The sequence below is a fragment of the Diachasmimorpha longicaudata genome, chromosome 14 (genome assembly GCF_034640455.1).
Source record: "Diachasmimorpha longicaudata isolate KC_UGA_2023 chromosome 14, iyDiaLong2, whole genome shotgun sequence".
NCBI lineage: Eukaryota > Metazoa > Arthropoda > Insecta > Hymenoptera > Braconidae > Diachasmimorpha > Diachasmimorpha longicaudata.
In genome coordinates, this window is record NC_087238.1 from 602,563 (window position 1) to 619,567 (window position 17,005).

At 42.3% G+C, this 17,005-nt stretch overlaps 1 protein-coding gene and 1 pseudogene across 1 annotated transcript; both read left to right on the forward strand.

Annotated features, from left to right (window-relative positions):
- Nucleotides 1-7,842: 7,842 nt before the first annotated feature.
- Nucleotides 7,843-9,331, forward strand: LOC135169198 (uncharacterized; annotated as a pseudogene).
- A 54-nt stretch (nucleotides 9,332-9,385) lies between these two features.
- On the forward strand, nucleotides 9,386-11,707 carry LOC135169125 (uncharacterized). The gene has a single exon (XM_064133862.1). It carries the CDS (start codon nucleotides 9,386-9,388, stop codon nucleotides 11,705-11,707), a length of 2,322 nt encoding a protein of 773 aa, XP_063989932.1.
- The last annotated feature ends 5,298 nt before the right edge of the window (nucleotides 11,708-17,005 follow it).

The following is a 17,005-nucleotide window of genomic DNA, read 5'->3' on the forward strand; positions in this document are numbered from 1 at the left end:
AATTTTTTATTTCACTTTCAGGTATTTCTTTCTTATGTTTTGACAAAATATTTCGAGCCCCTGTGTATGCCTCAGGCTCTGGATGGTTAAAAAATGTCCTCGAGAGTTTTTCATTGTTCACAACGGAAGCCATGATGTAACTTTGTAGGTTTTCGCAGTGTAGGTAGAACTAAGCCGTGGTTTTTTCGAGTTTTTACGGGGGCGATGTACAGGAGGAGTGCGTGATCTATAGCTTTTTCTTCTTCTACCTTCGTCTACAGAACTCTCGTCCTCTGAAATTTCAGGTTTTCTTCGATTCCTAATGTCTGGCAATGCTGGTGGGGGCTGATGAAACTTGGGATTACCCAGAAACTCCCGAGGGGTGTTCAGGTTTTGGAGATGAACGGCAAAATGTTCCCATCCTTTAGCTGAATATGTTTTCCGTACTCTGACAACATCTTGTATCAGATCCACAATATTAACACCAGGAAATGTCTGTCCATCCAAAGTCACTTTGTAGGATTCGGGGGTTGATTTAGTCTGAGGGAACATCCGAATCTAACCACAGACGAATATTAATTAAATAATATATTTATTCGCCGAAGCGTTAGTCAGGGTTACAACGTTATTTGAGCACAGTGATTAGAATAGATGTGATCAGGCGAGACACTGATAGTCAACTGTTATGCGCCCACTGGGCACTGTTCAAGTGTCCTGGGCAAATTCCTCTGGGTGCGTGTGTGTGTGTGTATGTTCACTGTGCTCCTGTGGGTGACTTCAGGTGGTCTGTTGTCAGGCGGCATGTAGCCGCTACATGCTTCCCCTGCTGGAATAAAAAACGTAGTTTTTTAGAAAATATAAATTTAAGAAAGTAAGAAAGTAAGAAAGTAGAACTTGGGTGTGTTCAGCGATGTCCACTGTGCGCAGATGGCTTGGCATTCGGCGATTGTTCCGGGTCATAGGTCCGCGTTCGTGGTCTCACGTCGAACGTGACCCTCCTGGTCCGAGCTGGACCTCCTGAGGTCGTTGCTGAGCTGTTGCCTGTTGATTCCGGTAGCTGTTGTTGTTGTAGTTGTTGTCGTTGATGCCTCTTCTGCTGGCGGGGGCAGGGTTCTGCCGGCAGTTGTTGGACCTGTTCCAAGTCCTCTTGGAGAATGAAAGCCGGTTTTAGGCGGTCCAGAGAAATTGGGACGTCCTGAAGGTTGTTTCCCCTTCCCAGCGAGCGATAGTGGATGACGAAGTGTTTGTCATGCCTACTGACGACGCGATATGGTCCAGAGTATGGAGCTGTGGCAAGTGCTCCTCCTGTGTCATTGCGTACGAACACATGTGTGCAATTGGCGAGATCTTTGTATACGAAGATCGGTTTAGTGCCGTGGCGGGACATCTCTGTGGGAGCTATTGCCGCAAAGTGTCTGCGTAGATCTCGAAGAATTTCAGGAGCCGTGCGGTCGTTGGTAGGCGTGAATAATTCGCCGGGGAGGCGAATCTTCTCCCCATAAGTGAGCTCAGCTGGAGTGCTGTTGACGTCCGGTTTCCAGGCGGTGCGGAGCCCGAGAAGCACCAGCGGTAGGACATCATACCAGCTGTCCCCATGGCAGCGTAGTGCGGCCTTTAACTGGCGATGAAGTCTCTCTACCAGCCCGTTGGCTTGAGGATGAATTGGGGTGGTCAGTTTTCGCTGGATTCCGACCATCTCGATGACGTGCCGGTAAATGTCGGCAATAAACTGGCCGCCTCTGTCAGAGGTGATCCTGAGAGGTACTCCAAATCTCGCGATCCAATTGTACAAAAGTGCTCGAACCACTGTCTTCGTCCTTATATCTGGCAGCGGTACGACTTCTGGGTAACGAGTGAATCTGTCGATAATCGTAAGACAGTCCTTGAAGCCTCTTGACATCGGTAGCGTTACCAAATCCACGTGGATGTGTTCGAATCGTTGGGAAGGGAGTGCGAACTCGGCGAGAGGTGCGGCGACGTGTCGGGAAACCTTGTTCTTCTGACACGGCAGGCAGTGGCGAGTCCACTCTACGCAGTCCTTGTTCATCCCCGGCCAAACGAAACGATCGGCAATGAGCTTACGGGTAGCCTTTCCCCCTGGGTGTGCAAGTGAGTGCATGGAGAGGAAGACTTGTCGTCTCAGGGGCTGCGGTACAAACGGGCGCAGCGTACCCGACGCTGAAACGTCGCAATACACTCTACTGTCTGACCCTGGGAAGCGGAGAAGCTGCAGATTGAGGCTATTGTTGCCATTCTGAAGCATTTGCTGGAGCTCTGGGTCCTCCCGCTGCGATTGAGCTAGTTGCTGGTTGTTAACGGCTTCGGACACTGCCTCGATACGAGACAAGGCGTCCGCGACGATGTTATCAGCACCCGAGATATGTTTGATGTCTGAAGTGAACTGGCCGATGAAGTCCAACCTCCGACACTGCCAAGGTGTTGCTTTGTCCGGCTTTTGGTGGAATGCGTGAGTTAGGGGCTTGTGATCCGTATAGACCGTGAGGGTCTTCCCCTCGAAAATGTGCCGAAAATGTGCAATCGCCTGGTAAATCGCCTCGAGCTCCCGGTCGTAAGTGGCATGATGACGATCTGTGAGAACCAGTTTCCTGCTGAAGTAAGCGAGTGGCTGCCATCCATCGGGATGTCTTTGCTGCAGAACCGCGCCCACTGCGTGGTCTGATGCGTCGGTAAAGACTGCCCACTCAGCCTCGACATTAGGATGAGCCAGGTGTGTTGCCTCTGCCAGGGCTTGTTTGCCCCTGGAGAAAGCACTGTCCATTTCCGGGTCCCAGACGACGGGATGGCTTCCTTTTACGGCGGGACCTCGATGCGCTGCATTAAGTGGAGCGAGAATTTCTGCGGCGCCCTTGATGAATTTTCTGTAAAAATTGAGAGCACCTAGGAATCTGCGGAGAGACTTCACTGTTTGAGGTTTCGGGTAATCGAGAATTGCGCTTACCCGGTCTCGTGGGGGGCTGATCCCCGTGGAATTGATGGTGTGCCCGAGGAAAACCACTTCAGGTTTGCCCAGGACGGACTTTGCGACATTCACCACTAAGCCGAAATCTTCTAGACGTTGAAACAGCTGTCTCAGATGGTCTAGGTGTTGCTCAGGTGTCTCAGACGCGACGAGAATGTCGTCGATGTACGGGAACAGGAACGGTAAGTCTCTCGTGACTTCGTCGATCAGCCGTTGAAAAGTCTGAGCAGCGTTGCGTAGGCCGAAAGTCATGAACGGGAATTCAAACAACCCAAACGGCGTTATTATTGCCGTCTTCTGGATGTCCTCGGCCGCCACCGGTATTTGGTGGAACGCTTTTACGAGGTCAACTGTTGAGAAGACTGTGGTCCCATGGAGGTTGGCAGCAAAGTCATCGAGGTATCGAACCGGGTATTTGTCAGGTATTGTTCTGTCATTCAAAGCTCGATAATCACCACACGGCCTCGTGTCCCCGTTCTTCTTGGGAGCTAAATGGAGAGGTGAGGACCATGGCCCCTGTCCACGTCGAGCTATGCCGAGCTTCTGCATGTTGGAAAACTCGGCTTTTGCTATCCTGAGCTTATCTGGTAGGAGACGTCTTGGTCTGGCTGAAACCGGCGGGCCCGGAGTGGTCCGTATGTGATGTAATGTCGAGTGTTTGGTGTTCTTTAGGAGTCCCTCCGGTCTAGTGATGGAAGGGAAATCCTTAAGAAGAGTTACGTAGGGCGGGTCGACCTCGACTGATTGGAGCCTGACCGAGAAAGACTCGAGTTTGACCAACTGTCCGCAAGAGGTGAGACCAGTGGTGCTATCGATGAGTCGCTGGTGCTTGAGATCAGGTAGTAGACCGTAATGGTGGAGCAAATCCGCGCCGATAATAGGTTGGGTTACGTCAGCCTCGATAAAACGCCATTTGATGTCCCGCTGTAGGCCCAGGTTGAGCGAGACCGGGATGTAACCATATGTGTTGATCAGCGTATTGTTAGCTGCAAACAGCTGATAACCGGTCGCATCCTCGTTGTGGGAATGGCGTCGTCGTGGACACACGGAGACGTCAGAACCGGTATCCACTAGGTATTGGTCCTTGGTGGAACTATCGGTGACAAAGAGGCGACGGGATGATGAAGCAGAATCGTGTTCCGTCGCTAACGATTCCCGCTGAAGTTTCCCTGGTGTTTACAGCCCGGCAGGCAGTTCCGTGCCTCATCTCCAAATCTGTAATGGTACCAACAGGTGTTAAAATTTTTGGATACCTTCCGCGATTTGGAGCTTCTCCGTGAACTGCTGCGACCCTCCTGTCGCCGTCCGGAGCGTGTGTGTGGGCGAGATCGGGATTCGCGTGCCTGCATTGCGGCCACCGTTGCCGTCAGCTTCTCTACCTGGGCGAGAAGCTTCGCATTGACCGAGTCGTGGGTGGCAGTCGAGATTGCTGTGACCTGCTGAGGCTGGAAAACCTCGTGGACCTTGTCGGCGAGTTTCGCCAGGTTGTCCAATGTAGCGCCTTCCTGCGCCGCGAGGGTTGCTCTGGTCTGCTCCGGGAGGTGAGAAAGCCAACGTGTTTTTAAGACCTCCTCGTCAATGCCCGGGACGAGAGCCTTCAAGTGCCTGAGGTGTTTGGAAGGCTTGCGGTCACCTAGGCTTTCATTATCAAGCAGCCTTATCAAGTTAGCGGTTCGAGACTTACTAAAGCATCTAATTAGCTCGTTTTTTAGTGTCTGGAATTGAATTGCCGCGGGCCTGGCAACGATTAGGTCTTCAACCTCAGCTGCGTACTGCGTATCGATGAGGGGAACCGTTTTATTATATTTATCTGTTTCTGTGACGATTCCAAGGTCCATGAATTGCGTCTCCAATTGGGCGAACCAGAGTTGTGGTTTCTCTGGGTCAAACGGCCTCGCGATAATCTTTGGTCTCATCGCCGCCAGCGCCGTCGTAATCGTGTCCTCCGCTGTTAAGTTTGTCTCTGGTGTCAGCATACCGAAATCGGTATTGAATTTGAGCGCACTAAAAAGTCAGCCGTGGCAGCGGGTGCGCGAGATGCTCGATACGCCACTTGGGCTGGTCGCGACGCGCCAAATTTGAATTGAAGAGTCCCTAGCGGTGCGAGTTCGGTGGGGGTCCGGGTGCTACGCCAGGTGTTACACTTGCGCGTGGTGGGGGTTGAGGTGCGGAACCTGCCGAGAGTGTGCGTGGTTACCCGATGGAAGTGTTCCGTTGGATGCGCGCGCACGCCGTGGGCGGGGGTTTTAGCGATGGAGAAGACCACGGCGTGGATTAATTACCGACGCCAAAATGCAAATTTTCGACCCCCTACGACGCCATTTTTGGTACCGATTATTGACCACGTGTGAACTTTAATGAAAATGTATGTTTTTACACCGAAAAAAAAATGCCGCCAACCCTTGCTGAGGTCTGCCGGTGTCCGAAAAAAAATTAACACCACAATTTGTCTTTTTATCACTCGGTACACGATCGTTATTGAATTTTTTTTAAGCCCGGCACCTGTTGCACTAACGCGTTCCCTTTTTAGATCACGTCGGGGTCACCAATGTAGGATTCGGGGGTTGATTTAGTCTGAGGGAACATCCGAATCTAACCACAGACGAATATTAATCTATAATATAAAAATGAATCGCAAAATGTGTTGGTAAGCGCATAACTCAACAACGCCTGGACCAATTTGGCCAAATCTTTTTTTAAAATGTTCGTTGAAGTTCAAGGATGGTTTTTACGGCGAGAAAAATTAGAATTATTGCTGGAAAAATACTAAAAATAGCCGTTTTCTTTTTCCCATACAAATGATTTGTTACTAAAACGTAGTCAATTTGACATTTATAGCAAAGGTATAAAGTTCATATTAAATTACAAGCACTCACTGTTGTCTAAGCAATGTAGGTGTGTTCCTAACGTCAAAGATCATATCTATCAAAACAATCTGCGTGTGTGCGTTGGAGCACAGAATACATAGTTGGAGGAGTTTAATGTCGCGTTCCGAAACTCGCGTTTCTTTTGTATTAATTTCGGAACGCGAGATAAAATGCAGCAGTTTCCACGTCATTACACCAGTCAAACAAAAATCGCGTTACCAACAGTGTTTTGTTATTTTTAATATCCAAATTTTAAATAAAAAAAACAATTCGTACGGCTTAAAAGGATTTGACTTAAAGTCATATCAAATTTGTTGCGTATCAAATCACGGCACATCTTAATTTTACTTTAAATAATAAGAATTATTAAATTTATATATATGAATTCCTTAATATTCTACTTAAATAATTTTTTCTTTGCCCAGCCAGATTAGCAAACTTTATGATGGCCAATTTTCACCATTTTAGACATAAGATTAAATCAATTTCTCTCCATTATCCCTTTCCGCCTCTTAAAATGCACCTATAGAGACAATCCTCCCGACCTTTTCATTTTCTACACTACTTTATGACTCCGTACTCCCATCGGTCCATTTCACTCGGTGCTATTATTGCCCCTCATCCCTATTTTTATTACATTGTCCCTCCTTGATTCCTCCGGGCAGACGTTTTTGGGGAAAAATAAATGGCATTTCTGGAAATTTTCCCCTTCCTTTCTTTCATCCCTCACACCTTTTTCTTAACAAGGTGGTTTTGATGATTTGTACCACTCCTCAGTACCTTCCCAACTCTCAAAATAGTAACCTGGTTGGAGGTCAACCAATAATTGTACTTATCAAAATAAATTCATTAATAAATAGAATCGTGTGTGATTCATCCCCTTATTTAACCCGCTACACAAAGAACACTTCGGCGTGTAGCAGAATTGAAAATACTGTTCTGTATAGGTCAGAACTCTAGAACTTACAATTCTAGAGAGTTCAATCGAACGCAGTGTACATTCAATTCATTACAAAATTTAAAAAAAAAGTTGTCTGTTACCTAATCTACTGAGTTTGCTTTTGTCAACTGATACACGAAACAAATTCGTACATCGTGTTTTGTGCAGAGTTAGTTAGTTAGTATTTGTTTAGTTCGTGATTAGTGAAAAAATAATTTATATTTGATATGCCTCCTATAAGACGAAGCAATTTAGGTAGAAGAACCAGAAATGCTACAAACCAAGCTAATTACCGATCTAATCGTACTGCACAAGAACGTGACGACGGAAATGAACGTGAAAGAATTCGGATATCACAAACGCGTGAAGCGCGAGCGCGACATTCAACTAACAATCGCGCAAGTTTGAATCGAGCTGCTTTCAGTTACGATGTGTCAATTGACTACAGTAACTACCAATGTGTTGTTATTGGTTCTATGAACTTGGTTTGCTCACACTGTAAGGCATTAAAATACAAAAACGAAGCCAATGGATTGTGTTGCGCAAATGGTAAAGTGAAATTGATACCATTGGATCCACCACCAGAACCATTGTACTCATTGGTTTCAGGAATAGGAACAGATTCTATACACTTTTTGACACATATCCAACAATATAACAATTGCTTTCAAATGACTTCATTTGGGGCAACAAATGTAGTTCGGGAAAATTTTATGCCTACTTTCAAGGTATGTATTATAGCAGTTACTCATAATTATTTTAGCGAACAAAATATTCTGTCACCAAAGTTAAGATGTGTCACTAATCTTCAATTTATTAATCACTTATATATCACTTAATCATCATATTATATGGTGATTCAGTTTCAGTGACACTTTTATTATATTTTATATTTGATAGATATTAGTTAAAACTAAATATATACTTTTTAAGATCAAATATTATTTAAGTTTGATCACTGACAATCCATTAATTTATACCACACCATAATATTTTTTTTTTTATTTAAAGGTACAAGGGCAAATATATCACAGAGCAGGTTCACTGTTACCAGTGTCAGGTAGCGCCAACAAATTCCTGCAAATTTATTTTATGGGCAATTCACCACAAGAAATTGATCTGCGTTGTGCACATAACAATTTAGTAAAGAGGTCTATTGTAGAACAATTACAAACTTTATTTCATCAACACAATCAATTGATTATATTGTTTAAAACTGCCCTGGATCTGATGCCATCCGATAATCACAAAATTGTAATCAGAGCTGATAAAACACCTGCAGGTCAACATACAAGACGTTTTAATGCACCAACTATTGATGAAGTTGCTATCGTTGTAGTTGGAGTAAACTTGGAATCCCGTGATATTGTTTTACATCGTCGGAATGATCAATTACAACGTATAAAGGAAACACACCGCTCATATGATGCACTGCAATATCCCATTATATTTTGGCAAGGTGACGATGGCTATGATTTCTCAATAAAAATGATAAATCCCATTACAGGTAACTAAAATATTAGTTTAGCTATGGCGATAATATCTCAGTCATTATATTATGTATTTTAATTTTATATTTGAATGTTATTAAAACAAAATCTATTTACAGGTTCTGAAACTAACAAAAAAGTCAGTTCAATGAAGTATTATTCATACCGCCTAATGATTCGGGAAAATGAAGATAATTACATATTGAAATGTCGGCGATTATATCACAAATATGTTGTTGACATGTATGTTAAAATTGAAACGGAGAGATTAACATTCATCAGGTTGAATCAAACCAAACTCCGATCTGAAGAGTATATTCACCTTCGAGATGCGATTAATACTGATGGAAATGCACAGAATGTCGGTCGGATGACTATTCTTCCAGCAACATACATCGGAAGCCCTCGGCATATGCACGAATATGCTCAAGATGCCATGTCGTATGTTCGTCATTATGGTACAGCAGATTTGTTCATCACATTTACATGCAATCCGCAATGGATAGAAATCAAGCAGGAGTTATTCCCTGGGCAATCACCCATTGATCGTCATGATATTACAGCCAGAGTCTTTAGACAAAAGTTGAAATCTTTAATGGATTTCATCGTAAAACATAAAGTGTTTGGTGAGACACGCTGCTGGATGTATTCTGTGGAGTGGCAGAAACGAGGATTGCCACATGCACACATTTTGATTTGGTTGGTTGAGAAGATAAGGCCAAATGAAGTTGATGCAGTGATATCAGCTGAAATCCCTAATGTACAAGTAGATCCTGGATTGCATGAGGTAGTTATCAAAAACATGATACATGGTCCCTGTGGAACTCTTAATCAAAATTCACCGTGTATGATGGATGGTAAATGTTCAAAACGATATCCACGGACATTAATATCGGAAACAATTACTGGTAATGACGGTTATCCATTGTATCGTCGCAGATCGACAGCAGACAATGGAAAATCAACAATTGTCAAATTAAATCAACAAGATATTGAAATAGATAATCGTTGGATTGTTCCATATTCACCCATTTTATCAAAGACATTCAAAGCACACATCAACGTTGAATCTTGCCATTCAGTGAAATCTATTAAATACATTTGCAAATATGTAACCAAAGGGAGTGATATGGCTGTGATTGGAATTGGTGCAGAGAATTCCAATGATGAAGTTACCCAATACCAAATGGGCCGCTATGTCAGTAGTAATGAAGCAGTTTGGCGAATATTTTCTTTTCCTATTCATGAGAGACACCCTTCTGTTGTTCACTTAGCTGTGCATTTAGAAAATGGACAAAGAGTGTATTTTACAGCACAGAACGCAGTACAAAGAGCTGCTCAGCCACCATCTACTACATTAACCAGTTTTTTTGAGACATGCCAAAACGATGATTTCGCACAAACATTACTATATTCTGAAATGCCAAAATATTATACCTGGAATCAATCCTCAAGGAGATTTATACGCAGGAAACAAGGAAAACCAGTTCCAGGATATACAGATGTATATTCCACCGATGCGATTGGCCGGATTTATTCAGTACATCCAAGCAATGATGAATGTTTTTATTTACGACTGCTATTAGTCAACGTACGTGGCCCAACATCATTCCAACAGTTACGAACTGTTGATGGTGAATTGTGTGGATCCTACAGAGAATCCTGTCAACGTTTGCAATTGCTTGAAAATGACGCTCATTGGGATCAAACTCTCAATGATGCTGTAATATCATCACACGCTCATCAAATACGAACATTGTTTTCTATAATCATATCTACATGCTTCCCATCAAACCCAATTGATTTGTGGATCAAGTACAAAGATTATATGTGTGATGATATTTTGTATCAAATACGGAATAGAATGGGAAATCCAAATATACAAATCAGTGAAGAAATTTACAATGAAGCATTGATTTCAATTGAGGACATGTGCTTGATAATGTCAAACAAACTATTAATTCAATTAGGCCTGACCGCGCCCAATCGTCCAATGCATGACGCTTTTAACCAAGAGTTGCATCGAGAAAAACTGTATGATCTCAACGCTTTGAAAGAATTAATTCAAACAAATCTTCCACTGTTAAATGAACAACAGAAGTATGTATTTGAAACTCTTATGAAAGTAACAAATGATGAAACTGGAGGGATTTACTTCTTAGATGCACCTGGTGGTACAGGAAAAACTTTTTTGATTTCATTAATATTAGCAACAATTCGCACACAAAATAAAATTGCACTTGCACTCGCTTCATCGGGAATCGCAGCAACTTTGCTTGAAGGTGGTCGAACAGCCCATTCAGCACTAAAATTGCCATTAAATATGCAGAGAAATGAAACTCCAACCTGCAACGTTTCGAAGAACTCTGCAATGGCAAAGGTTTTGCAGCAATGTAAATTGATTGTTTGGGATGAATGCACGATGGCACATAAAAAATCTTTGGAGGCTTTAGACAGAACCTTAAAAGATCTACGGAGCAATAATAACCGATTTGGTGGTGCAATGATTTTATTATCAGGAGATTTTCGTCAAACATTGCCAGTGATTCCACGATCAACGCCAGCTGATGAACTCAATGCATGTCTAAAGTCCTCCAATTTGTGGAAACATGTCAAAGTACTTCATTTAAGCAAGAATATGCGTGTCGAGTTGCAAAATGACCAATCTGGAAACATATTCTCTAAACAACTCATTGACATTGGTAATGGCAAATTTCCTATAGACATGTTGACTGGCTGCATTAACTTTCCTCAAAGTTTTTGTCAGTTAACTCGATCAAAAGATGACCTTATTCAGAAGGTGTTTCCAGATGTTTCTCAAAATTACAGAAACCATGATTGGTTGAGCGAACGAGCTATACTGGCTGCAAAAAACATAGATGTAAATGAATTAAATTTCAAAATTCAAGAAAAAATAACAGGCGATTTGAGGATATATAAATCAGTTGATTCGACTACTAATCAAGATGATGTAGTCAACTATCCACCGGAATTTTTAAACTCGCTGGATTTGCCAGGATTGCCACCTCACAATCTTCAATTAAAGGTTGGATCGGTGGTTATAATGTTGCGAAATATCAACCAACCGCGTCTTTGCAACGGTACACGGTTAGCGATAAAAGAATTACTAAACAATGTGATAGAAGCAACTATACTCAAAGGAAAGTATAAAGGAGAAGATGTTCTCATACCGCGCATACCAATGATTCCGACTGATGTACCATTTGAGTTTAAACGACTACAGTTTCCAGTGCGGCTTGCTTTTGCTATGACTATGAACAAGTCCCAGGGGCAATCATTAAGTGTTTGTGGTATTAATCTAGAAAACCCATGTTTCTCACATGGTCAATTGTATGTTGCCTGTTCACGTGTTGGAAAATCATCAGATTTATTTATCTATGCGCCAGGTAATCAAACAAAAAACATCGTATACCACAAAGCACTACAATGATAATAATAATAATTATGATTCACATGATTAACAATAAAACGATTACTTACTTTTAAATCCTTATATATGTTTTATTTAATTATTTTTTATTCACAACGCCCTATCACCAGGGTGACAGTTCTGTACAGGAGAATTTTGTAAAATACGTAGGCACAAAAACTGCCACATTACAAATCTTTTTGACAGGACGAAGTCTGTCGGGTCAGCTAGTTAAATAATATATTTATTCGCCGAAGCGTTAGTCAGGGTTACAACGTTATTGGAGCACAGTGATTAGAATAGATGTGATCAGGCGAGACACTGATAGTCAACTGTTATGCGCCCACTGAGCACTGTTCAAGTGTCCTGGGCAAATTCCTCTGGGTGCGTGTGTATGTGTGTGTTCACTGTGCTCCTGTGGGTGACTTCAGGTGGTCTGTTGTCAGGCGGCATGTAGCCGCTACAACTTGACCTTGTGAATTCCATTTGAGTCTGTTAGCAGTATCAATGGCGTCAATGTAGTCTAGTATACCAGCGGCTTTTCGCTGATATACTTTAGGTGCAGTAGCAACAATAGCTTTTGGGTCGTATCGTTCAGTGGTTTCAGTTTCGACGGGGGCCTCCGTTTCTAACGCCGGCGTTTTATTTTGTTCGGTATAAAACAAATATCGCCTCAGAACGTTGTTATAGAACTTCCATTTTTCATGATCGTCTCTAGGGCTTTTCGAATTAAAAATTTCCAATAGCTGGGTATCTAATCTACTTGTAACAGTGCCTGGAGTTTGAGCTGATGGCTGAATTTCTTTAGCCAATTCAGTTAAAACATGGTGAGCATCAACATGTGAAGAATTTTTTTTAGACGTTCCACACAGTCCTCTGGTGCAAGAATCATTTTACGTGCATGTTCCATCCTTATACAATAGCTGAGATGAGTGCGCTTATCAGAGGGCCCAATAGCATCGGCAAAATTGAACCACCTTTCTGATTAATGATTCTTTTCTTGCTACTTAAACTTTGTTTTTTATCGGCGAGTTTTCTCAATAGTTTTTTATGTTTGCACAGTTTTGATTTCTCACAACTTTTCAAAGGAATATTTCCGTGTGACAAATTTAAAGCACACTCGCAAATGCAGCGAATTAAATCTTTATTAGCGTGTTGTATTATTACTCGCCGTAGCCTGGGTGGTGCGCAGATGAGAGCATGTAATAAGGCTGTATTCTTTTCTCCAAGCGACTTGCGAACAGAGCCGCTTTCAGAACGACTTCTCGTTGCCATCACACATGAACGACTGGTACACTCCGTGATGCACCTCCTCCTTTTATATTACGATCCTTCCGCGGAATATAAACATAATGATGTGGATCGCTGGGGAATACATTTGTACGAAACCTACAGTTTTCAGGAGTCGATTGTTTCAAATCTAGCAACAAGTAGCCATGAGCGGCCGAAGTTGCATCAAAATACGCTTCTTGCAGAAATTTTGGATCTTCTGGATATATTTGACGGGCCAAATGGGCAATTTGTGCACGATCTCTGGGATTTTTAAATACGACGATGTAATTGGTATTCAATGAAATGTCTCTCTGTCCTTGTCCTTGGTGGAACAAATTTTGAGATAGAAACATTACACTGAGATTTTTATGATGGCTTCCTTTTGTAAATAAATCAACTATTGCACCATTCGAAGATTCCCGCATCAAATCGTCCACGACAACCAATTTTGGCTTATTATCATCAAAATCTCCGGATCTTGGTAGGCCTTCACGAAATTCGACAAAGTTATTATCATAATCCGAATATCCATTCTGCCACTCAGCGTAATAAAAGATCACTTTTTCAATTTGTGTATCGCACATTTGCTTACTTTCCTTCAAAAACCTTTTAACAAAAAATGTTTTTCCACAACCCGTGGGACCACAAATCATTGCAGTAAATGGATGTTTCCACCTCGTGTCCATATTGCCTTCTGATTAATTATGCCTAAAATCTCATCATTTTATACAATTTTACGATATCAGAAAATATGGATTTGAAAATGCTAGAGGGGGCGTGACGTAATGCACGTGTATTGGGGTCAAGTGGGCTTGCCTATGGCTAGGGCAAGGACAAGGCGCGTAGGCGGGGGCAGGTAAAAAAGGTGAAGAAGTGCAGTAGCCCCCCTGTGGCGCCAATAGTAAAATCCCTGACTTTTCCCAATATAGACCGAATTTTCTCGCACTAGCTGCAGTCGTCTAATGGACATTCGCAATGTCGGACCCAAACGATTTAGCGGGGCCCAGTAATCCTTCCGAAGAAAATACTGCACCTCCATAGGGAGATTTTGATTGGATAAATAATTTTGATCTTGAGTTATTCGGTGATTTTGCCATTGGAAATAATTTTGATGGAGATTTATTCGAAAATTTCAATTCTGAACTCCTTGATATTCAATGTGGTGGTGGTGAAAATGTGGTGAGTGACCCTAAGGCTTCGGAAGCTGTTGAAGAGTTTTATCAAGATTTACTAGATCAACAGAATGGTAAGTATCTAGCTTCATATCGCCTATAATACCGAGAAGAAATTTTAGGCATATTTTTTTTATTGAAAAATACTAAACTCAATTTCAGATCAACAACATGGCCGGGAAGAAGAGATTGAAAATCTATTGCCAGCCTCAAGGACAATACGACGATCACACCAGAGACTTTCACGTTTCAAACTCGACACACATGTGATGGAGTTTGCAATTAACCCTTTACCTTAAAGTCGTGACCCTGCCGACTGGGTTGAAGAAACTTTTCGTGATGTCTATAATAAAATTATTGAGGCTGGAGGACGTGGTATGAATCGAATGTGCCTTTCATTCAATTTTGCAAATATGCAAAGAGACAATGCCTGGATAAGTCCACGTGCGATCAAAGGATATGAGTTTCAAGATCTATGGAATCTTGTTAGCTCTATCGCGCAGAGCGCAAACGGTTTCGGATGTGCCGATACGTTTTGGATCAAAATTCACGTGGCTGAAGCCCCAATAGGTCAAGGTTTTCTTGAAAACGACATGAAAAGAGGGCTTAGTAGAAAATGTATCCTTCATATTTCGAATGAAGATAGCTTGTGTCTAGCCCGACCACATGTTGTGGCCAAAGCACATGCAGAAAAATTGAAAACCAGAGCGGATAAGGGCAAGATCCACGAGGTATGGCAGGCCATCCGGCAATGCAAGGGAAGAATGCAACGTGAGGAGGCCAAAAGACTAACTCAAAGGGCAGGAGTCATTGCTCCTGACGAGGGCTGTGGTCTACAGGAAGTTGCTCAATATCAGCGATACTTGGCTGAAGAAGGATGCCTTATCAAGGTTTATTCCCTCATGAGAAACGGAAAAGATCGCCCTGTACTCTACGATGGTACACCTGAATTAATTAGCAGAAAGATGGCCGTCCGATATACCTTACCGATTGTGTATTATCCAGAAGAGAACCACTATGAGCCAATCCAAAATTTACCTTCATTCTTTGGCGTGAAGTATTATTGCGAACATTGTAACAAACCTTACACTACGCAAGGACATGTTTGTGGTAAGACTTGTGATAGGTGTTTGAAGAATCCTCCGTGTGACTCTACGATTGTTGATAAAATAGTGTGTGAGGATTATAATCGAGAGTTTCACGGCCAATTGTGCTTCGATCAACATAAGAAACCAGGATCTTTCAGCGGAAATAACCCCACCGTCTGTGACTATATAAAATTGTGTGGCCAATGTAATACGAAAATTGATCATCGCAAAACTCAGAATCATGTGTGCCATAAATATTATTGCAACGTATGTCAAAAGGACGAAGATATTTCTCATCTCTGCTATATGCCCACCTTAAAAAGCAAGAAAAAATTGACTTTGAAACGCGTGGCGTTTGTTTTCTACGACTTTGAAACCAGACAGGATGAGCTTCTGCAAGGAACTACAGATGTCAACGTACACATTCCTAATCTTTGCGTTGCCCAAACTGTGTGTGATCGTTGTGCAGATATGACCGACGATGACATTGTGAACGCCAACGATAATCACGGAAATCCGTGTGGCGTGTGTAAACATCGGGAAAATGTTTTCGATGGTGAGGATCCTGTGCGAGGATTTGTTGATTACATCACGTCGATGGGTAAGACGTATAAAAAAGTAGTTTGTATTGCACATAACGCGAAAGGCTATGATTCACATTTCGTTTTGAGAGACGTCATGAAACGCATTAACAGTCAAATTAAAGCGATAATTAACGGAACAAATATTATCTTGATGGATTTTGGGGATAATAAATTTATAGACAGTTTAAATTATTTTCACATGGCTCTTGCAAGTTTACCGAAAGCTTTTGGATTGGGGAATATAGCGAAAGGCTATTTTCCACATTTTTTCAATACAAAAGACAATCAAAACTACGTAGGGCCTATACCTGATAGAAAATATTATGGTGCTGACACTATGGGAGTACAAGATCGTGAAAAATTCTTATCCTGGTATAATGATCGTGTCGAAGAAAATTATGAATTTGATTTTCGTAAAGAAATTCTTCATTATTGCAGGCTTGATGTTACAATTTTGAGACGAGCCTGTGTTGAATTTCGAAAACTGATTATGAATGCTGGAAATGTCTGTCCTTTTACAGAGTGTGTAACGATTGCTTCTACATGCATGCGTATTTTTCAAACAAATTTCTTAAAAGACAAGCAGATAGGCATTATACCTGAGGGAGGATATCGGTTAGGGAAAGTGCACTCGAAAATCGCAATTGAATGGCTCTTGTGGCGCGAACATTGCGAGAATCATCGAATAATACATGCCGGACGAACTCGTGAGCACAGAACGACATCAGACCTGCATCTAGATGGTTTTTGGGAGGATACCGCGAATAATAATAAGAAATATGCATATCAGTTCCACGGATGTTATTGGCACGGATGCCCACGGTGTTTCAAATTCAATAGAGATAAAGAGTTAAGTCACAAGGATACACTAGAGAGTCGATATGAGAGAACAGGGGGTATTACACGGGAATTGCGGCACTCGGGTTATGAAGTCGTTGAAATGTGGGAATGCGATTTTATTCGTCAAAAAAAGATAGATCGTGCGTTGGCGAATTTTGTGGAAAACGTTGATCAGCAGATGTTTATAGCCCTGGATCCACGCGATGCATTTTTCGGGGGACGAACAGGAAATACCGTAACACATTATGATGTAAAAGATAATGAAAAAATTCGCTATGTTGACGTTTGTTCGTTATACCCATACGTTTTAAAGACAGGGATTTTCCCGATTGGACATCCCACTGTCCATGTGGGGCGTGATTG